The following is a 20393-nucleotide window of genomic DNA, read 5'->3' on the forward strand; positions in this document are numbered from 1 at the left end:
AAAAGACTATTTGTGAAGTATGACCTGAGAACACTTTGAAGGCCGCCCTCTTGTGGTATAAAAGATCTTGCAACCACACAGTGTAGGAATAGCTGAATATGCATTTAAAAACAAATAAATGCATAAAAGTTTATTTCAACAGACTAGAATGTACACAGTCCATACATTTGATCAAAAATAAATGCAATTCAGAAGCTTCAACCAAAATAAAATCAACCCTATTTTTTCCACAATCATTTATCTGTCAGCGTTAATCCAACATCCCAGTTAGAAACTGACACACAGGAGTAATGGTTAAGTTATTTAACCTCCTAGTGAATCAGAGATTGAATGAGAAAAGTGCATGTTTGTTGATTAGCTAGTCCTGCCGAGACCTACTTAATACTGTCTTTAAAGCCTGTCTATGCAGTGTGGGCTAATTAGAATTTTCTACTAATTTGTTTTAATTTTAAGCAGAATCTTCTTGGTCAAATTTTACCCTAATAATAACACTGAAGGCAGTCAGTTCACAGAGTTGCACTTTGAAATCACCAAGCATCACTGGTAAATTTTCAAAGGGGCGTAGTATATTGCAGTTGGCTGACTGCTACAAACATAAAGACACCCTTTGATAATCCGTCTGTTACACTTGGGGCTTCAAAAAAAATGCAGCAACACTAACCATCTCAAAACCATGCAACTCTGGTTTCAGTCTCTTGAGAGGACTGTGTGTGCACTGGCTTCATTTCGCTAATGGGCAATATATTACTGAACAGACTGAGGTACACCCAACTGCTGCAAAGCTTGGGTTTTCTTGCAGAAAATAAATTCCTGGCATGACATTTAAAGATACATTGGCCAACAAACTGGCTGAAGCATTACCTACACAAACCCTGCTTCCATAGCTTAGAGTTGAAAAGGGCTGCATGAACAAAAGGCAGTGAAAAGATTTGCAACTTAAGTAAATTAACTGTCTACTTTGTGTGGACCATTGATGTGCTGAAAAGAAGCTTCTGTTTTCTCTTTTTCTTCTTGCCTCCTGTCTCTTCTGAAACACATAAAAAGACAAAGATAAAATCAACTCACAGTTTGAATAAAAACAAAAAGGTGACTGTCAAAAAACAGACCTTGTCCAACCGCAGGTTGTGGAGAAGAAACTGGAACAGAGTCTAGCTCCAGAAGTGCCTTCTCAAAAGCCTGACTGAAAGAGTTTTGAAAACTGGGCACTGGGACACGGTCAGAGTTGTCACTCTCTCCATCACTATCTGCAGCAGGTGGTGCCAACAGCGCACCTAAAAAAAAAAAAAAAAAAAAAAAAAAGAAGGGGGGTGGGGGGTATTATTACTGACTGTTACAAAGCCTCAAATGGATCTCGATTCAGCAGACTGGTTCAACAGGAAAAACGACACAAAGCACGTATTATTATCTGCACTCTGCAACGGTTGTTCCCACTGACATACTTCAGTTCAAATAAAGCAATGAACATTTTAGCAAGTAATCTTATGTTATTGTTTTTTATTTACCACAAATACAGACTGAGTAAAACATCTTGTGACACATTTGTTTTGACAAAAACAACAAAAAGGTTAAAAATTAATCAGAATTTACCTTTCTTTGAAGAGATCCTGTGTCCAGAATCAACTCTGGCCTTTCCGTCTCTAAGCATCTAAACAAAACAAGTTTAAGATTATGAAAACTATGCTAAGTAACTACAGTTAATTAGACATAAATTTTAAAGATGCACTCACCTGTGCAAAGGACATGCAGTGACTGTCTTCCTCCACACTTCCTACACCAGTTGCACAGGGGCTTTGAGCATTCAGACTTGGAAATATCATCCCATCTAAAATGAAAATATTTTTTGCAGTGTTACAACAGTGTTGCAAAGTAAAGATGCAGTAAAATAAAAACATTATTTATCCTCAATCATTTTGATTTAAAAATGTGTTCATACCAGCAGGAGGACTGCTGCTGAGGGGTGAAGGAGGAGCAAAGGTGAAGTCAGGTTGGACTGGGGGGCTGCTGTTGTATGGAGGAGACCCAAAAGCTGGGAAATGATGTGGGTTTTCAAGTCCAATATGAACTTCTGGGTCTTTGAAAATGCAATATTGACAACCATTAATTACCAAACATTTTTCCTTTATTATAGTAGTGGAAGAATTGAAAAATTAATACATTTCCCCTGCTTTTTATTCTCCTCAATTTCAATGCGTTTCTCACGGCGCTTCTCATCCCTCGCCTTCTTTTGTCTCAGACGTTTTCTTTTCTCCAAGTCATCTAAAAACAATGCAAAGATTAGATTAGTTAACATAAGAATCAATGTGTGTTCAACTACATTTGAAAGTCACATTTTCCAACCTGCAAAAGTGTCCAAAGTCTCTTTGGAGATTATCGGTGGCTGCAAAGCCAATTCACAGATACTGAACTCACACGTGAGCGGCAGATGGGCCAGATAACGATGTCTGCGACGGATATCCTGAAATGATCAGTACATTTATTTATGTATATACACATTATAGTCAAGTCAAGTGGAAAAAATAAAAATTCTACTAGGGTACTAGAATACTAAAATGCAGCACTTAACTGCATTTTAAAATGTTTTTACCTCAGTGACTGAGTGTCCTACTATCTCTACCACTTTAGCAGTGATTGTATCAGGGCTGGCTTCCAGACTCCCATATTCACGCAGCAGGCAACGTACATTCACTGGATGCAAGAACATCTGCTGGCAGTCGTCAGCTGGAAGCAAAGGAATAAATGGCATATAAAAGTTTCACATTTCTAGAAATTTAATTAAAAAGGTCATATAATTTTATATGCAGAACTATCAACTATCAACTAACTGAACTAATATATACAAGTCAGTTTACTCACCTTGATAGAAATAGTAGTAGGGTCCATGCACCACATTATTTGGGGGGCGGCTTGTGTCTTGCTGCCACAGTGGAGGATCATCTGTGAAGTCCTCAGGCAGTTCAAGCTCAGTCTCTGCTGCAGCCTCTAGGATCTCCTCTGGGACGTCCTCCAGAACACTCTCCAATACCCCTTCAGGGAGCTGTGGCTGCTGAGAACCATCCTCTGGCAGCTCCAACACTTCATCGTCAAATGCTGAAGCGTATTGCAGCACTGGCTATATGTTGAAAAGGCAGAGTTACATAACTCTTAACTAGACATATCTAATGTGTCATGATTGAAAGCAGAGAGTATTTTATACCTTAGTGCTGTTGCTATTCTTAATCACTTCTTCAATTGGAGGAGGTGGTTCTTCAACAGTCAGAGAGGACAAATCAAAACTGTCCCCTGCATTTGATTTCTGCTGCTGCAACAATCCTTCTTCCCGTTCCTGAAGGCACAAATGAGAACTAGTCAAAATTGAGCTGAAGAAGGATTGAATTTGACCTTTTTCAAGTCAGTTACCTTTAAAAGACAAAGAGCACTCTGGATAAAACAGCCCTGAGAGTCCTCTTCTTTGCTTAGCTGAGAGTGCAGCGCAGCCTTTTCCTCACCCACCATTTCCAAGGCCTGCTCAGGAGAGATAAGCAGCAGCTTGGAGTACGGGCTGAGAGATGAATCTAAAGAAGAAAAGGACCAAAGTTAAAGTTTAGTCTTGCTGCAGATAAAAATTTTTTTAGAATAAAAAATAACAAAAAACATTCTCACCTCCATAACGAACAGGCTCCTCCACCTTCACCCACTGTGAGCTGGGCAGCGCTACCAGTGCTCCCTTCTCTCTCCGCATCAGGCGCATAGTAATGACATCACCAACCATATACTGTCTGGTTTCCATTGCAACAACACTTAACAAAAGATGCCAAATCATTAAAATAAACTTCAAATAGACATTATAACAGGAAAGTTTTAATCTACCTTTTCAAATCACCAGTGTGGACTGCCTCATAGCAGATTGGGCACTTTGACCAACTCTTGTCACTAAGAGAAAGGTAGTGCAGCATACAAGGCCAGCAGAAAATGTGCCCACAACGAGTTATGTGAGCTGCCACCGGAGGATAGAGACATATGGGGCAAGATGGCACCTCATGACTGTAAATGCGCTGAAAAGGTATGTAATTTAATTAAGCTCAAGATTTGTATAAAGTGGAAATGGACAGCACTACGTTACTGCACATACCACTTGCTGTACACAGTCCCAATTAACCAGAGTGTCTGGATCAGCGAAGTGTGCCTTGTAGTCCTGGTCATCAGCAACTACAAACTGGCAACTGCAACATAAACAGAAATCATGATTTTTAACAACAACTAAAAAAGTGCAACCACCACAGTTCTGAAGTACACCTTACTTGGCCTGCAGGAAAAGTTCCTTGTTAAAGGGCTTGTGCTTGTGGCCCCATTTATTGCGGCGCCCCCAACAGGAGGGGCCTATGTCACCACCACCACCACCACCACCACGAGGCTCAAACGTGAAGTTCAGCAGGTGGTTTAAACTAATTTTCTTAGGTCCAGCAAACTGAGCCGGGCTAAACTCGGCCCGGCGCGTCTCTGCTACCTGAATGTGCAAAAGAAATTAGGTTATTTAAATGAAATCAAAGATAAATTTTCTCCAATCAAAATACTTGCGCACACCTCCTCACGTCGTCCTCCACCTGTAATTCCATACTGGCGCCCTCCACCTCTCTGAGGGGGTCTCTTGTCAAAACTTTTGCCTTTCTGTGAATTGGTGTGTCGTGGACCAGGGAAGCTGTCCACTTTGGGGAAAGAAGGCTCCCGCTTGCGGTTATACCGCTTTGAGCCTCCATTATTTTTACTTTCTGATAACAAAAAAACAACAACAGCTTAGCTTACCTGTACAATCATGTTTGCAATAAAATGGTGTTTAACAGGTGGGTGCCAACAACTGAAATTCAAAAGGTACAACTAATCAAATGTACAGAAGATTTTCACAGGGTCTGTCAGTGCTTAATACACAACAAGTAATTAATATGAAAAAACAATTTTAACAGCAAATATATATAGAATTAAATGCATAAGTTATAGTTGAGTCAGTGCCACGGGTGTCATCTATTTGCACGTTTTCCCTCAAATTCACTCAAAATATATATAAAAACATATAACAAGAAATATGCCTTTCAGAACAGTACAAGTCATAATAAAACAGAAATGTGCAATAAAAGATGGCCCTGATTTGAAAGATTATGGGTCAAATGTTTTGACAGCTACGTAAGCCTAGATAAACAGCTGCGTTACTGCTAGGCCCTTAAAGGCCTCTGGTGAGAGTGCTGAACCTTCACATGACATGATTACAGTGTTCGCGGTCCTTCACCTGCTTTGGGTTTAGAGTCGCCCGCTGTCGGGCCTGTAGAGCTGGAACGGGGCGGAACCTTGCTGCTGGTGTTGTTGTTGGGATTTTTCTCCATATTTGTCTCCGTGCAGTGGGCAAAGCAGAGGCCAAGCTCCGAGCTGAGAGCCGCTGAGCTCTCGAGCATCAAACAGAAAAACCAAAGAAAATGAGCTGCAGTGCGTGCGAGTCAGGCGGCAACGGCCCTGAATCATTTCTGTCAAACACGGAGACCCCATCACGGCGACATCTTTGCAACAAAACAAACCGAGAAAAAATAAGAGACACGATATCGGCGTCTCAACTTAGATTGGATTTTAGAGAGGAGGACGAAAGCTCGCCACGCGGGGCCAAGACCCCTAAAAACGCGCTCCTTCCTCACTAGATCAACGCTGTATGCCTCCTAAAAGGCGTAGGGCACTTAATACAAGTCCCCAAACGCAACGCTTAAAATATTAGGCAAAAAAAAATATCGGTCGAAATCAAACTGCACTAATGGCGACGGGTCGCCAGACAGTGCTCCGAAGGACCCGTATGCTTCTTGTAGCTAATGCCAGTTTCTAATTGGTCGAAGCTTAACTATGAATCATGGGAAGTGTAGTCTCAGTAACTAACAGCGGCTGACCTGTAGGCCTAAATAAATACGACTATCTATTGCAACAATATATGGTATAAAACCGAATTCCTTTCCAAAAACACAAACAGATCAGTTTAGTGCTTTTAATTTAATACAGAAGACAAATACAAAAATGTGCAAGGGAAGACAACAAGATCATTAATAGACATAGGCTAATAGTTGAGCATAGTTGAGTGCCTTATTAGCCTTTACTTCTCAATGTAGCATTATGTTCTACATTGGCCCTAAAATGGGAAGCTAATTGTATTGTATAAATTAATCAAATATGTGCTTTTATGTTTTACTAAAGACAATCAAATAGAGGTAAACAAAGAGACTGTTTAAATTGTCTCAGCATCACACCAACGACATGAGAAACATCATCGTGACGCTGCTACAAGTTGCGTCTCTCTGCCTTTGAGGTGGTTACCTTACAACACAAGTAAGACTAAGTATTTTGTTAGTGATTGACATTTTATTGGAAGTATAATTAAAATTGCAATCCAATTACAGTAAATACACACATCACTGATGGGAAATAATGGCTAATAAGTAGTAATTGCAAGTTTAATACCTAATTTAGCTAATATAAAGTCTGTCAAATCAATATATACAATTGCGCCTAATATTACTGAAGGTCACTCATCTTCTTCACTTTCTAGTGCATCCTCTGCCTCATCTGTATGCGTTCGTGTGAGAGAGCAGTCCAGAATGGCTTGCTGAATGTTGCGTTTTTCATCTAAGTAAGATCACAGCATACAACTGAATATGTAATATCAATTCAGCATCAGTAACATTCACTTAATAGTATAGTTATATGCAAGAACAAAAAGCATACCGTCACTTTTACATTTTGGGAGCATCCGACGTAGCTGATGAGCATTATACCGTATCAGAAACTTTTGGCATGTTCTAATTGTTCCTAGTATTATAAAAAAAATTAATACAGCAAAAATCTAATGCTTCACATTGTTGTGCAACTTATTCTACTACTGGATGTCAATTTCTTACCTCCCACATAGATGCAGTTGAGGAAACAGGGAATTTTCTTCCCTCTTGCTTCAATACTGGTAATAAAAGGCAATGCAGTCCAAAGTTGTTTGTAACACTTTTTAGGAAAACGTAGGAATATGATTCCAGTGACAGCATTAATGTATTTCACTGGGAATAAGAGAGAACACAGGTTACTAAATCTTGCTGATAATGCTTAGATAAGAAGTATTATACAACATTTAGTTTCTATTTTTTACTTCACAAAATGTTACTGCAATATTATTTTATTTGCAACATAAATATATAAAAGATACAACTCCATAAAGTCTCATAAATAGGCCTATGAGAGAATGAAAAGCTCTTAACAATGGTAAGGAGTGAGATTGGTCACAGACCCATTCGCTTCCTCATGGTAGTTGCCTTGCTTAATGACATTCTGTTTTACACGGTAATTGAAAGTATATTTTTTTCTGAAATTAGTTCTGTAAGTCAGTGACAGTAGCTCACCAGAAAATCCAAAACTACAGAGAGCTGCCCCATAGTCACCGTGAATGCGCTGGACAACATCCTTCACTGTCGCGGTGACTGCACGGTCATCCAGCAGCAACAGCAAGTTTCGGTCCGTCACATTTACTTCACAAAGTAAATACCTGATAGAAAAAGGTCGTTGTGAAAAGAATAAACTGACAGACTGCGTAAAATATACACTGCGAGCACGCTTACCTCGACTTCACCCGGACCATAGCTGTAGCTGCTACACATGCTTCTTCCCTGCAAAAACATCCTTAAACAAAATATTCTCTTTCTCCGAATTTCATTAGCGCCCCATAGTGGGCACTATATTTTACTGCAGGGTGGCCTTGGAGGAGGGGTACGCTTAATATAATAATTAAGGCAGCACGATTTGTGCTGACAGCTAAGCAAATGCTCATGTAAAATATCCTGTAATTCACTGTATATATAATATTGATAGAATGCGGTGTAATGTGTGCCATTTGTTAATTATGTTAAAAAAGAGTATACAAGTAGTCTGTGTGATTTGTGTTCAGAAATGCAGAGAGTAAACGGCAAATCCTGACACAAAACCTTTCCACAGCTCTTTTGTAACCATGACAACCCTCATCGCTTTCAGCCAATCGGAAGCTCGCATTTCCTCTCCTTGTACACTTTGACGCCATCTTGAAATTACACCTTAGTTTGTTTGAGCAGCACCTAAATTAAACAGCACAATTGTTTTTCGTTTTTATATGTTTCACAATCCGGCATGAGCAGTTCTCGAAGCAAACCAGTATCCACAGTCAACAAGACACACGGAGAAGTTGATCAGGACCGAAAAACTGTAGGAGGAATGCTGAAGAAGCTCAAATCGAAGCGGAGTCAGATGGAAAAGTGGCCTGTTGTCACCGAGGTTGAGCTTAAGGCTCTGGGAAGAGATATTTCCCCAGATCACATCCTAGGTCTGCGGGATGTTACCGAGGGTGTTAACGTAACATGTTAACTAAGTTTAAAATTATATTTTCAGAAGAAAGTTGGTGAGGATGTGTTAGGATATTGTATTTCTGGATACAGCTAAGATTATACTCTCCTAGTTAACGCTAATATGATGGCAGTATGTTCTATAAAATTGGCTTTTATAGCGTGATGTAATGTAAGGAAATGGATGTTGATATGCATTAGGTTAATTTAAGGTTAATTGAATTTGAAGTCCCATGCTCTTCTTGTCTGGGATCCAGAAAGACACTTCTTCAATACTTTACGAGTCTGTATATAAATACAGAAATATATTATTCTGGGTTTACTAGTCAAACGCTCTTCCCTTTTCTCTTCTGAATGTTTTAATTTCACTGTTTAACTGTAAAATATTTTCTTTCTTTTTCATCTTTTCTCTGTTTTGTTTTTGTTTTTTGGTTTAATGTAAGTCTCACTGATTTTATTGTGTAATACTTGCCTGATTTGTGGTACACATTAATGTGCTTTACTGTTGTCTGTTGTCAAGGTAATCAAAGCTTCCTTAGTTACTGATTCTTTCTATTGGGGAAAGTAGGGGGATAATGTGCTATGTGATTTGTTTTCTCTCAATAGTTTACTTATGTTTGGTTTGACAACATTCAGTAATGGAGCTGGACTATTTGCTGTCTTGTGATGTTGTCACCAATGTTTTATCACGGTGTATTCATTATTGAACAGTTTTTGTCATTCAGGAACTTAGTCTGGCTTGTTTGGACTTTTTCCAGGTGTAAAAACAATGGTAGTACCCCTAGGTAGTAGGTAGTAATCCTGTTTCTCCTGATGATATTATTACTCACTTGTGCCATGAGCTTGAAACCTTAGGGGCTTGACTCCCCTTATCAAAGGGGAGTCAGTGGCCTCAAAGTGTTTGTCATGTTTCTGATTAATATAATTAGATTTGTTCACACAGACACATCATTGTTTTGCCTTTCAGATTACTTGTGTAAACCTGAAGACAACATTTACAATATTGACTTCACACGATTCAAAATCCGAGACTTGGAGACAGGAACAGTTCTTTTTGAAATAGCTAAACCCCCTACCAGTGGTAAGTGTGATCTATTTTCTAATGTAAAACAAGTTTGATTTATGCTTGTCATGTTTTTGATTAATATAATTACATTTGTTTACACAAAAAAGATTTGAAAAAATCTCATGTTTGCTTTAGGTCCCGTTGAAAGTGAAGAAGAGGGTGCAGATGTGGACATCAGTGCTGGACGTTTTGTAAGATACCAGTTTACTCCAGCCTTTCTAAAACTGCGCACAGTTGGTGCTACGTAAGTTACAAAATCTCCCCATCTTTGTTAAATTTTACTTTCTTTTGATGACTGGCATGTAATATCTAATGGCTGTTTTTATTTCTTATTCCAGTGTTGAGTTTACAGTTGGTGATCGACCAATTAACAGCTTTCGTATGATTGAAAGACATTACTTTCAGGGGCATCTTCTCAAGAACTTTGACTTTGACTTTGGCTTTTGCATTCCCAACAGCCGCAACACATGTGAACATATTTATGAGTTTCCACAGCTTCCAGAAGACCTGAGTAAGTTTTACGTAATTTGTTGTGTGCTGTGTTATTTACATTCACTAAACCTTACCCCCCTCACACCCAGTTCGCCAAATGGTGGAGCATCCATATGAGACCAGATCAGACAGTTTCTACTTTGTGGATAACAAACTCATCATGCACAATAAGGCAGACTACGCCTACAATGGTGGTCTGTAACGTTGTATGGGACAAATTGTGTGCAAAATGAAATCTATCCTGAGGCTCGCTGAGGTGGAGCTGAAGTATTTTCTCAAAATAAAGACAAATCACAGCAACAATCTTCAAAACCAGCGGACCACATCTGCCTTCATATGAACTCATTCATCAGCACAGGACAGAGCTCACATTGTGGGACTCAAGGGACAGCTGTCCTAAATATTTCTCTCTTCTCTCAGTCTGTGTCATGTTTTGCTTTAGAACTATTGCCTTACATTTTGTTGTCTCTGCTGGAAAGGGACACTTTAGTGACACACCTTTATGGGAAAATCCAGTAGATCTCTATCAGAAGTTTAGATCTTCTCATTTGAACTACCTTTTGCTTGTAATGTGTGTTTTGTTTTTGTTCTGCAAAAATGACATGAAGTACATGAGTTGCAGTATTTTAAGTATACATCATTATGTTACCAGTAGTTTCTTTATTTAAAAATCTTTATTAATCATGTGCAGCATTTGGATACTTGTATTTAAATTGAATACATTTCTACAAGGTATAATATAGGATTTGTCTTAATAAATTCATGTTGGAATTGATCTTCCTAGGTATCTACTTTCAAAGTTTTATCTACATTTGTGTGCAAAGTACTGCTCCGGTGCTAAATTTAAAGATTTGCCAACAGTTGGGTACCATTTCCTTTTAGTCAACTGTATGTTGTATAATTTTGCTCAACTAGGACACCCATTCATGTTTCTTTTGTCAGTGTGTAAAGATATAGCACACTGCTAGTTTATTATGTTCAAACCAATCGTTGACTGGATTAACATAATTCTGTGCCTTGTCCCATACTGGCTCTCTGTATGAACTCTAATGTCTCTCTGACCAAATTACAAGGCTCACACTCTGCAGCTCTTCTTAGATGCATAGAACATCACATAGCATAGTCTATGTATTGGGTTTTTGCAGTAATGTGGCTATAATCATGGATAGCAATTATGAACTGCGTGCAAAGTAAGCGTTGCCTTTGGCTCGTGATGTTTTTCAGCAGTAATTTTAGTAGTTTTCCTGAAAAGGAAATTTTCAACCTCAGTTCATCTTGTGATTATTGTATTTCATTTTATTTTATTTGCTCTGAGGGAAAACATCTTCATGTACTGATAAATGATTTAAATTACATTTTCTTTTATACATCATCAGGGACTTGTCAACCTTAATGCTTAAACAGAACGTTTACCAATGATATAATTCAATTTTATGCATCCACAATGGTACTTCCATGAAATGTAGCTTTTTATAAACGAGTTCCACCAAGCTCACATGATTTGTTGCATGAATAAAATTCAAGTAGAGAAGTTGTCTAAAATATTATTTTCTGGAAATAGTGAATAAAACACTTACCACAATGAGATTTATACTTTTATTACGCGCATGTGTTTAGAAAAACTACACATCCCATAATTCCAAACTCATAACACAACTAGCCGCTGTGGCACGTGGGTGAACATGGCGGCCTCCAGTGCAAACATGGCTGAAAACTCCAGTAGTAGCGATGATGAACTGCTCAAACGTTGTCAAGAGGCTGTGTGGGACAGTCCCGCCATTGGAGATAAAGGTAAACAATCCCTACTTTGTTGTACGAATTATGAAAATGTTCAAAATAAGCGAACACGAAACAAATCTACAACTACAACGCCTAAGTACGTGTAACTGTATTGTATTGTAGTCTACTAGTTAAGTTAGTTGATTCTATCTGTTACAGACGCAAGTAGCAACAAGAAATCTTCAAAACGGTAGGTATTACTGGCGTAAACCTTTATAACAGTGCTCCACAGACTGCAAAGCATTATTTTGTTTCACTCTTGTTTTTCTCTTGAACAGTTTAGTTGTTGCAGACCATGATCATGATGGTAATGAGCTCCAAGTCACTCAGAGCTTCCAGATGCATGTGGCGAAAAAGTTAGGTGCAATGCTTGATAGGTTGGTATGACAAAAACAGTTTTTTATGAATAGAAGTTTGTTTTGTTTACTGACCAGGGGTCTTTGTCAGTTTCATATCAGAGAAGCAGTCTTCAGCCCGACCCAATGTAAATACAGAAACAACTGACAATAAGGATGATGAGGATGAAGGTAAAGTTATGGTGACATTATCTTTTTAGAATCCAAATTTTAAAATTTTAAATGTAAACAGATATTTTAAGCCTATTCTCTTGTGTAAGCCTACATCTTACATACCATACCATAGTGTTGATAGTTACCATAGGTGTTGATAATAAATATGTATCAATACTGATTAATATTTAATTGTCATAAACTAAAAGTAAAACATTCTTCTAAAAAAATACTTTTTCTAGGTTTTCGTCTGTTCACCACTTCAGTCCCAGGACAAAAAGATGAAGAACCTTCTCCTCCAAAACGTCGCCACATTCCCAGCTCAAGGTAATCATTTAAAATTCAGATAAGCGTTGTTTTTGCTTTGTTATACATGTGTGTTCATACTAAGTTTCTTCATTAACTCCCTTGGATCCTTGCAATATTTCCAATTAGTATCAATTATAACTTATTTCTAATTTTATGTACCGTCAGCCCTTTGGAAAGATGTATTTAAAGGTGCATTGCACAACCTTTCTGGTGAAACGTCTGAAACCTGCTTGTCTTTATGAAGATGTTATTGCATTATTAAACCTATCAAGGGAGACAACTATGGGCTACTTTACAGGTCAGACCTGTGGATGCTACCTTATTTACAGGAAGAATTATAGTATTTTTGAGCAATGTTAACACTTGTAATTAATAAATGCTAGACAGACGTGTGTAATGTCATACCCTGGAACATTCCAGTCAAAGTAACATTTCCTTGGAGACAAGCAGGTGACAGACCCTCCACAAGAATGCAATGCGCCTTTAAGATTCACTTTTATTATCAGAACAAGTTAACTGTGAGTGAAAATGCTTTACAACATTACTTCAAATGTGTATGTCAATCCAACATTTTTATATCGTTAGTGACAGTGACAGCGAGATGGAAACACGATTAAAGGAGGCCGCCATCTCCATTAAAGACCTCATACCACCATCAACATCACATTTCCCCACTGATTCAGAGACACCAGGGACTCCCAGCTTGGAAAGAAAAGAAAACATGAAAAGGAAAAAGAAAAAGAGGAAAATAAATCCAGAAGACAATGATCAAGAGGACTCAAAATCTACTTCTGACAATCCAAGTGAACATACAACCCAACATGAGGTACAAACTACAATAAAACAGAAGAAGAAGAAAAAGAAGAAAAAGAACAAAGATTCATTAGGAAATTCAGAGGGACAGTTGTTGGAATAACTTTGACACACATCTCATGCATAGTTCCATGTTTAAAATAATTATTGTCACAGTTATGTTTTTGAAAATAGACTTTAATCGTTTTTCTAGGATACACCTTTCATTGTGTAAAAAAGTAACATACCATTCACACGTTACAAGTTAATTTCAAATAAAAACAAATCTAAATTTCATTATGTTTTGATAATTGTTCGTTTTACTTTAATAGACTCAAATCTATAGATTGAATTCATTTTAGCACCATCTTGTCACAAAGTCCAAATAGAAGAAGTGTATTTAATTGTGTCATGAATTATGATCATGTTATGCACAAAACTCATTCTCTGGTGGAACGATATGTGGATTTTTGACTTGCATAGTTGCACTTTTAAGGAAAAAATTACTCTGTAAAATTATTCATACTAGGCATACTTGGTGAGCATGCAGTGACAACAGTTTTTTTCTCTAACAGCTGCCAAACTTGTGACTTCTTGGTAATATAGCCTACTGTATTTACTGGAACCTTTTCTATGTACATGTTCTTGCATAATCAATTATATTTCCAATATCCTTCCGGTTATCCTTCTCATTGCTATGGTCTGGGCTTTGCCCATATACACTTCCATATATTGGTCCATTGTCACTGTGCAGTGGAGACCAGTTGTGAAGGGATGTATGAGCTTATGTCTGGAGGTGAAGGTGACAGGAGGTGGGACTGGTGACTCTCTGTGGACTGAGAGGACGGATACAATTCCAGGCTTTCCGAAGAGGCTGTTAGAAATCATGAAATATCTAATTATAAAAGCATTTGACGTGGTAAGAATGTACAATGTACAATTATTTTGAGAACCACTATCGGTCACAGACAATAATGATGCATTTCCACTTAAGAAAATAATAGTGGATTTTGTGTATCACCTAAAAGCTTCTCTTTTCCGATGTAAATTTCATATTGATTAATAATTACCTGGTACAGGTGTATGAGGCTGGAGATGTAATGATTCTTCCTCTAAAGGTGTGTCTGTGTCTTCGTCTGGGTCAGCTGTAAGTATCTATCAGAAAGTAGAAAATTGTATACATTATATCTATTTTTATTTATATGTCTTGCAGTGTTGTGTTGCAGTTCTGGCCTCTTCTTCTACCTGTCTGACAGCTGCAAGGCTGGTGAGGGTGCCCAGACTGCTGCTGTCAGTGATGACCATGGCCTGGGACAGCAGACTGGACGAATGGTACTGGGGGGAGTCTGACTTGTTGTACACTATAACATGTACACAAAAAACAAAATGAATGAAAATGAAAAATCGCCTTTATATTTAATATATATATGTTCCCCTTTATTCTATTATACGTCTCTGTTATTCCTTATTTATGTTTTTTGTACTAATTAGATATTTTTTGTTCATCATAAAGCATTCTAACAATATAGTTTTTCCATGTTTTTGCTTACTGTGGCAGGGTAGTGGTGCCATGGTGGCCATGAATGGACTGGCTCCCATGTGACTCTGGATCTGCTGTGACAGATTGGGCTGTGGGGAGCCATGGAGTTGCTGCTGGAACGAGATGGGCTGCAAAGTGGTGAAGCCACCCCCCACGTTGTTTATCACAGGTACAGTCTGTGGTTGTGTGGAAGCTAAACCTGGAAATCAAGAAGCAAAATATACAATTATCAGGGGTACACTGAATTTGGTAAGCTTTATTTCATTACAAGAAACAATAGTAAAAGACTCTGAAGGCAAAGTGATACTAGTGTCTTTTCTAATGATAAAACAATAACTTTCACTTGTTGAAGCAGGGGTCAAACAGGCAACTTTAGTGTGTGGGTAAGCAAATTCTCCACTACTGTTGAACTACTATGAAGAAATTCATGCTGTTTCAATACAAAGTCATAGACATACCTATAAGTAATGAAGACTCCCCCAGGCTCATGACACTGGGCAGGGAGGCCATGATCAGCCCTTGAGAGGAGGTGGAGGATAGGCTGTGCAGTGACGTCAGGGTGCTGACAGGGGGCAGTGATCCACCACTTGATACCTGGATAAGAGCATGGTCAGGCCATAATAGTGCAGGGCTCTCAAGAGGGGTCTGGCTGCAGACATATGGGGGTGAGTGGAACTCCACTGTAGACTCGAAACACGTGACCTCCACTTTTATAAATGAGGTACATATGGCTTGAATGGACACTTTTTTTTTTTTTTTTTTTTTTTTTTTTTTAGATAAAACCAAGCATTACACACGTGAAGAATGACCTGAAACTTTTTGGGCCTAATTGAGAGAGAAGACGCTGTTTTTTATGTCTTTATGGAATTAATTGAATTAATAAATTTTTTGCATTTATTTTACTTTCATGTGAACTGTTTACTTTTATAAGGTGTAATTTTTTTGTATCTGAAAAAAAAATGTCTTGAACAGATGTTGCCGTGTTGGCCAGCTAGATCCCACCTATTATATTATATCTACTTTAATAGACCCACGGAACCCACTTGTAAAAGGGATATTTATTAATCTTAGTGGGACTACTATAATGAAGCTAATCATTAATAAATCATAAACAAAAACAAAAAAAAACATTTGTTTGACCAGAAAATGAATAATTTTCTAAAAAATTATTGGTCACCCACGGCCTATTATATAAGCTACAGGGTGCGATTTGACGAAAAACCAGAGGGGGGATATTTTAAGATTTTAAGCAATCTCAGTGAAGTTGCATTAATGGCTCTGCGGTCCTTGTCCCCACCAGATATTAAAATAATTTAGCAGAGGTGGGGATTTGAAAACTAGAAGGGGGAAATCCTCCCCCCACAAATCGCACCCTGAATATATGTGCAAACAAATTCCAGAATGTAAAAACATTTTATAAACTACATTACACACAATCTTATTTAAACAACACTTTACGTTCTAGAGTGGAGCTCCACTTGCTCCATAGGTCTGCATAAAGGTTTATAAAAGTGAAGGTCACGTGTTTCCGGTCTAGCGTGGAGCTCAACACACCCGTACATATGCTCTCCACTAATATTGGCACTTGTATAAAATCTATAATAATGCAATTCTCCATCTGGAGTTATTAATTCGTTTATTATTAATGATTAAAATAATAGCTTAATAAAAAATAAATATAGAATAAATGTGCCAGGTTTTATATCTGAGGGTTTTTAGAAAAGTTTGTATTATTACAGCCTTGTTTTGGTCAAATGTGCAAATATTAGAGGAGGGCACAATTATCATGAGAGAAAACGCCTCTCTTCTTGATCTCTCACCGTTTTGGAGTTGTGGCTATCGAGGAGAGTGTGACTGGGCTCCAGGGGCACAGGGCTCACCACCAACCGTCCTACACGTTCCCCTCCTGTACCTCTCACCGAGCTCAGAGTGTCACACGAGATCTGCTGGCTGTACTTCAGGCCTGGACAATATATATATATATATATATATGTACACACACACACTTTTTATATATATATTATATATATCTAATATATATAATAATTATTTATATTATATTATATATAGTTACTAGTACACTACACTATAAACTACAAAGGCTTAATAAATAAAGCTTACATGGTAAAAAGGGGACTGTGAAGTCATAAACAAGTGATACATTATGAGGATATTACCGTGCTCTGGACTTGGAGGGAGAGCTGTATTTGCAGAGTTGACAGAGGGGTTGGTGTAGGGAGTGTCCAGGGCCAGTTTATGGCGGAAAGCCTCCTCTTTGCGACGGTTTGCAAACCAGTTGTACACACGCACCTCAGTGACCAGGTTAGAGCCCAGCCCTGCCAGCTGGGACGGGGACACACCCCTCTGTAAGCACTCTGCCCTGTGCACACATGGTTCAAAAACATGTCCAACAGAAAGTAACATTGGCTCGAACCATTCTAGACAGTTTATTTTACCTGTTGCATTCCTCCACTAAGCCCTCTCTCTCCTCTTTGCTAGGGTTCTTCTGTCTCTCGTAGGCATGAAACAGGATCTGCAGTGAGGCGGGACCCCATTTGAACCTGTTCCTGCGTCCTTTCCTGTTGTCTTCTCCTTGGTCATCCATTGAAGCCAGCCCATGTTTGGCATTGGTAAACTCTGAAGGTAATTGAATGCAATACTTTGTGGTTTGTTCTGTGCTTATCGTCATATTAATTAAATCTGCACAATAATTTAAATGTGATGGCATTGCAAGAAAAGTGCAATGATAATTATGAAGTTTTATTAACTCCTCACTGCCATTGCAATGTTGCCTGTTTCCTAAATATATAAATTAGTTTGTATACTCACGCTGGCTGATCTCGCACTGCTTCTTGACGTACCAGCTGTACAGTGCAGCTCTCTTCTGGTTCTTCATGGGTGTGCCTTTGTTGAGGTGTTGTGAGAGGTGGGACTGGTTCAGCCCTGTGGACTCCACCACCTCTCGCTGTGGCAGATTATGCTGCAGCATGTAGCTTTTGATCATTTTTGCAACATGCCATGGATCCTCTCTATGGACAAAACAGAAAACATGCTGTTATGTGTCAGATATGAATATATTGAAGGTTTCACACTAAAAAGGTGTTATGAACCTTGTAATGTAACCATCTCATATGTATTGAGTCAGAATTGACAAATACTAATAATAAATCAACATAACCTAATTTGTAAATCTAAAATAGTGTGCAGAATACTTTGCTCTTAAGAGGGAAGTGGTATACTGAGGCATATTGACAAAGTGAGATAAGGGAAAGCACACAGGGCCAAAGTGCTGGACTTTGGCCCTCATTTGGATCAATAAGAGGAAAACCAAAGAAGCTTTAAATCATAATAATGTTACACTGTAGAAGATGAAAATAATACAAAATGAAATCAAAGTTCATACTTCTCTAGTCTGGGCTAGGGTACATCATTTGTGAGAATTACTTAAAATGTAAGCTTTTTCTTTTTTTTTCTTTCTTTTTTTTTTTCTTTAACATGATTTCAATATTGCATTTATCACCATCACAATACACTGCTAGATAGTTCATGATTTCACACACTGGCTTGCCACATATTTAAAATCATTGCTGAAATAGCACTGACCGGCTTGTGCAAACATACAGCGTCACATGTTAGTTGTTTTCTATTAATCTTCACCTCGAGCTTTTGCGTATATAGCTGATTTATTAAGAAATGGTTACAGAATAATGATGAGGGTGGGTAATTAGTAACCAGCCAAAGGAGGAACCCTCTTTAAAAATCGCCTCAGAAGCCAGTCTGCAGTGAGGGACAGGCTGAGAAAGGAAGATTGGAGAACCACTGGATAATATCAAGTTTATATATAGCAATTGCATGGATATGTTGTTAACAGTATGGATATATTGTCAGGTAAAGTGGTATGATTGTAATTAGTTAGTTGATTGTACTTGTGCATGTGGCAAAAAGGACAAAAATATAAATTCAAGGTTGTACATGACATTTGGGACTAGGATACTGCAATGTGCTTTTAACACTTTGTATAGTCTTTGTATGCATGACCTCCTGTGATGGTAAAATATAAACTGAATAACTGTAAACTAATTTTGGGTGTTTCTGGGCAATTTTAGAATCTGTTAATAATGGAGACTTACTGCAAAAGCCGGTCAACCTCAGCTCTTAGCTTGGCAGCCTCTTCTGGATCTAATTTGTCCAGCTCTCTGAAAATAGGTGGCGGGTAGTCCATTTCACCCTCCTCCGAGCTCTCCCCATCGCCCCTCTCTGCCTTCTCGGCTCCACCACTGTTGCTCAGCCTGTCCCGCTCTAGCTCCCCCACAGCTTGGATCAAGACCTCCCGGGATAGTCCAGATCCCAACAAGGCCCAGACTAGCTGTTCTTGAAGTGCGGTCAGTTGGTTTCTCCTTGGTGTCCTGTCTTCTGCGTCCATTGCTAGGAAGATAGATCCCGCTACTGCAAACAAACACAGCTAAACCAACCCAGCAGACTGCCCTGGCCTCAGTACACCTGTAGCCCTTTTCTAACTAAAATTTCATGGTATGCTTTAATTTTCTTGAGTATTTCCTCTTGATGTGTCCTGAGCTGCCTAGTTTTTAGCTCTCCACCTGCTGTTTTGCTTTTCAAAGGTCAATTTTTTCTTGTTTGAACCTCCTCTACACCCCCTCCTCCTTACACAGGCCCGGTGAACTTTGTCCCTGCTCTCTCAAGCCCCAGCAGCGACCAAAGTGCATTTTAAACACCAATAAATGACAAACTTGGCAGCTGAGGTGGCAACAGCTTACTTACATTTCAACTCAAAGTTTGAACCCAGAAAAAATAAAGCTAATTTACTGCTTATCACTATGTTTGGATTTGTAACTGCACTTCCTACCTATAAAAACTTTTCTTCAACTTAACAATGTTGAAATGGCAATTTTGAACAAATGCATACAATCACTGACCATATATGATCAAAGAAAGAGTCCAAGTGGAACTCAACTTCCCCTTCTCATTGTTGATGCCACAAGAGGGCACTGCTGTGTCATCCATCAGTACAGTGTAACCTGGAGGCTATCATAGAGCCTGGTCCAACATGATGTGACCCTCTTGGTTGTTTACTTTTGGCTACAATAAATTAATATTGTAATTATATTCAACAGGCTACAAGTCTTAATTTAACATCTAACATCTATGTTTTGTTTTTAGAATTTGACACTTATTTCAATCTCTTTCAAAATGTAAGTGTATACACAACTGTATATGTATACATTACATTTTATGTCCTATGGGGGATGTTACATGTGTTGATGTTACTTACTAATTAAACAGCAGTTCATCACTTTGAAACATTAAATAACTGTCCTCTGTCTATCTGTCCTTGCTGTCAAAAGGAGCACAACATTTGTTTTTCTTAAAAACAACTGTTGTGAATTGTATTTCTACTTTTACTTATTTGAGTTATGAGTCTCTTGTGTATATGTTACAAAAAGATATGGAATCTTTCAACCTTTATCAAAATGTCTTCCTTCTGTTTATTTCTATTATAGGTGTCTCTCTTGCTCTTTGCTGGAAATGTT

General features: G+C 38.4%; 5 protein-coding genes across 7 annotated transcripts; 2 read left to right on the forward strand and 3 right to left on the reverse strand.

Annotated features, from left to right (window-relative positions):
- Nucleotides 1–83: 83 nt before the first annotated feature.
- rnf10 (ring finger protein 10) lies at nt 84–5825 on the reverse strand. Its single transcript, XM_020928220.2, has 17 exons — nt 5258–5825; nt 4561–4745; nt 4278–4483; nt 4109–4199; nt 3847–4031; nt 3640–3776; nt 3397–3551; nt 3194–3322; nt 2854–3109; nt 2585–2718; nt 2338–2455; nt 2155–2256; nt 1934–2071; nt 1728–1822; nt 1588–1645; nt 1107–1271; nt 84–1027 (listed from the first exon to the last, which is right to left on the reverse strand). Exons 1-17 carry the CDS (start codon nt 5418–5420, stop codon nt 954–956), a joined length of 2391 nt encoding a protein of 796 aa, XP_020783879.2. The 5' UTR covers nt 5421–5825; the 3' UTR covers nt 84–953.
- Nucleotides 5826–5978: 153 nt separating this feature from the next.
- On the reverse strand, nt 5979–7677 carry pop5 (POP5 homolog, ribonuclease P/MRP subunit). Of its 2 annotated transcripts, none has more exons than XM_055161362.1 (5): nt 7605–7677; nt 7428–7531; nt 6900–7049; nt 6727–6810; nt 5979–6627 (listed from the first exon to the last, which is right to left on the reverse strand). In XM_055161362.1, exons 1-5 carry the CDS (start codon nt 7622–7624, stop codon nt 6527–6529), a joined length of 459 nt encoding a protein of 152 aa, XP_055017337.1. In that variant the 5' UTR covers nt 7625–7677; the 3' UTR covers nt 5979–6526. The 2 variants fall into 2 exon arrangements, with proteins under 2 accessions (XP_055017337.1, XP_020783881.1); XM_020928222.2 differs by having other exon boundaries at nt 7389–7531.
- A 359-nt stretch (nt 7678–8036) lies between these two features.
- Nucleotides 8037–10690, forward strand: unc119.1 (unc-119 homolog 1). The gene is made up of 5 exons (XM_020928221.2): nt 8037–8359; nt 9325–9438; nt 9559–9667; nt 9762–9934; nt 10005–10690. Exons 1-5 carry the CDS (start codon nt 8146–8148, stop codon nt 10115–10117), a joined length of 723 nt encoding a protein of 240 aa, XP_020783880.1. The 5' UTR covers nt 8037–8145; the 3' UTR covers nt 10118–10690.
- Nucleotides 10691–11565: 875 nt separating this feature from the next.
- On the forward strand, nt 11566–13978 carry cunh12orf43 (chromosome unknown C12orf43 homolog). 2 transcript variants are annotated; one of them, XM_020928383.2, is made up of 6 exons: nt 11566–11706; nt 11854–11884; nt 11973–12050; nt 12142–12221; nt 12446–12530; nt 13098–13978. In XM_020928383.2, the coding sequence occupies exons 1-6, from the start codon at nt 11598–11600 to the stop codon at nt 13426–13428; spliced, it is 714 nt and encodes a 237-aa protein (XP_020784042.1). In that variant the 5' UTR covers nt 11566–11597; the 3' UTR covers nt 13429–13978. The 2 variants fall into 2 exon arrangements, with proteins under 2 accessions (XP_020784042.1, XP_020784041.1); XM_020928382.2 differs by having other exon boundaries at nt 11567–11706; nt 11973–12071.
- A 64-nt stretch (nt 13979–14042) lies between these two features.
- hnf1a (HNF1 homeobox a) lies at nt 14043–19332 on the reverse strand. The gene is made up of 10 exons (XM_020928279.2): nt 18975–19332; nt 17674–17873; nt 17301–17481; nt 17022–17224; nt 16665–16807; nt 15303–15438; nt 14855–15043; nt 14550–14665; nt 14375–14459; nt 14043–14178 (listed from the first exon to the last, which is right to left on the reverse strand). The coding sequence occupies exons 1-10, from the start codon at nt 19265–19267 to the stop codon at nt 14048–14050; spliced, it is 1677 nt and encodes a 558-aa protein (XP_020783938.1). The 5' UTR covers nt 19268–19332; the 3' UTR covers nt 14043–14047.
- Nucleotides 19333–20393: the final 1061 nt, after the last annotated feature.

The sequence above is a fragment of the Boleophthalmus pectinirostris genome, unplaced genomic scaffold (genome assembly GCF_026225935.1).
Source record: "Boleophthalmus pectinirostris isolate CB_2022bp ecotype Guang Dong unplaced genomic scaffold, ASM2622593v1 HiC_scaffold_4, whole genome shotgun sequence".
Classification (NCBI taxonomy): domain Eukaryota; kingdom Metazoa; phylum Chordata; class Actinopteri; order Gobiiformes; family Gobiidae; genus Boleophthalmus; species Boleophthalmus pectinirostris.

What these genes read in the sequence shown, in the direction of transcription:
- rnf10 (XM_020928220.2), bottom strand. Translation starts at nt 5,420, where the DNA reads ATGCTCGAGAGCTCAGCGGCTCTCAGCTCGGAGCTTGGCCTCTGCTTT. An exon ending in CACACTGGTGATTTGAAAAG is followed by an intron (nt 3,777 to 3,846) that starts GTAGATTAAAAC and finishes TCTTTTGTTAAG; the next exon opens with TGTTGTTGCAATGGAAACCA. An exon ending in CAGGATCTCTTCAAAGAAAG is followed by an intron (nt 1,272 to 1,587) that starts GTAAATTCTGAT and finishes TTTTTTTTTTAG; the next exon opens with GTGCGCTGTTGGCACCACCT.
- pop5 (XM_020928222.2), bottom strand. Translation starts at nt 7,624, where the DNA reads ATGGTCCGGGTGAAGTCGAG. An exon ending in CTGTAGTTTTGGATTTTCTG is followed by an intron (nt 7,050 to 7,388) that starts GTGAGCTACTGT and finishes TCTTATTCCCAG; the next exon opens with TGAAATACATTAATGCTGTC. An exon ending in CCCAAAATGTAAAAGTGACG is followed by an intron (nt 6,628 to 6,726) that starts GTATGCTTTTTG and finishes GATCTTACTTAG; the next exon opens with ATGAAAAACGCAACATTCAG.
- unc119.1 (XM_020928221.2), top strand. Translation starts at nt 8,146, where the DNA reads ATGAGCAGTTCTCGAAGCAAACCAGTATCCACAGTCAACAAGACACAC. An exon ending in AGCTAAACCCCCTACCAGTG is followed by an intron (nt 9,439 to 9,558) that starts GTAAGTGTGATC and finishes TGTTTGCTTTAG; the next exon opens with GTCCCGTTGAAAGTGAAGAA. An exon ending in ACAGCTTCCAGAAGACCTGA is followed by an intron (nt 9,935 to 10,004) that starts GTAAGTTTTACG and finishes CCTCACACCCAG; the next exon opens with TTCGCCAAATGGTGGAGCAT.
- cunh12orf43 (XM_020928382.2), top strand. Translation starts at nt 11,598, where the DNA reads ATGGCGGCCTCCAGTGCAAACATGGCTGAAAACTCCAGTAGTAGCGAT. An exon ending in TTAGGTGCAATGCTTGATAG is followed by an intron (nt 12,072 to 12,141) that starts GTTGGTATGACA and finishes GGTCTTTGTCAG; the next exon opens with TTTCATATCAGAGAAGCAGT. An exon ending in CGCCACATTCCCAGCTCAAG is followed by an intron (nt 12,531 to 13,097) that starts GTAATCATTTAA and finishes TTATATCGTTAG; the next exon opens with TGACAGTGACAGCGAGATGG.
- hnf1a (XM_020928279.2), bottom strand. Translation starts at nt 19,267, where the DNA reads ATGGACGCAGAAGACAGGACACCAAGGAGAAACCAACTGACCGCACTT. An exon ending in GAGGTTGACCGGCTTTTGCA is followed by an intron (nt 17,874 to 18,974) that starts GTAAGTCTCCAT and finishes TTTTGTCCATAG; the next exon opens with AGAGGATCCATGGCATGTTG. An exon ending in GCCTTGCAGCTGTCAGACAG is followed by an intron (nt 14,460 to 14,549) that starts GTAGAAGAAGAG and finishes ACTTTCTGATAG; the next exon opens with ATACTTACAGCTGACCCAGA.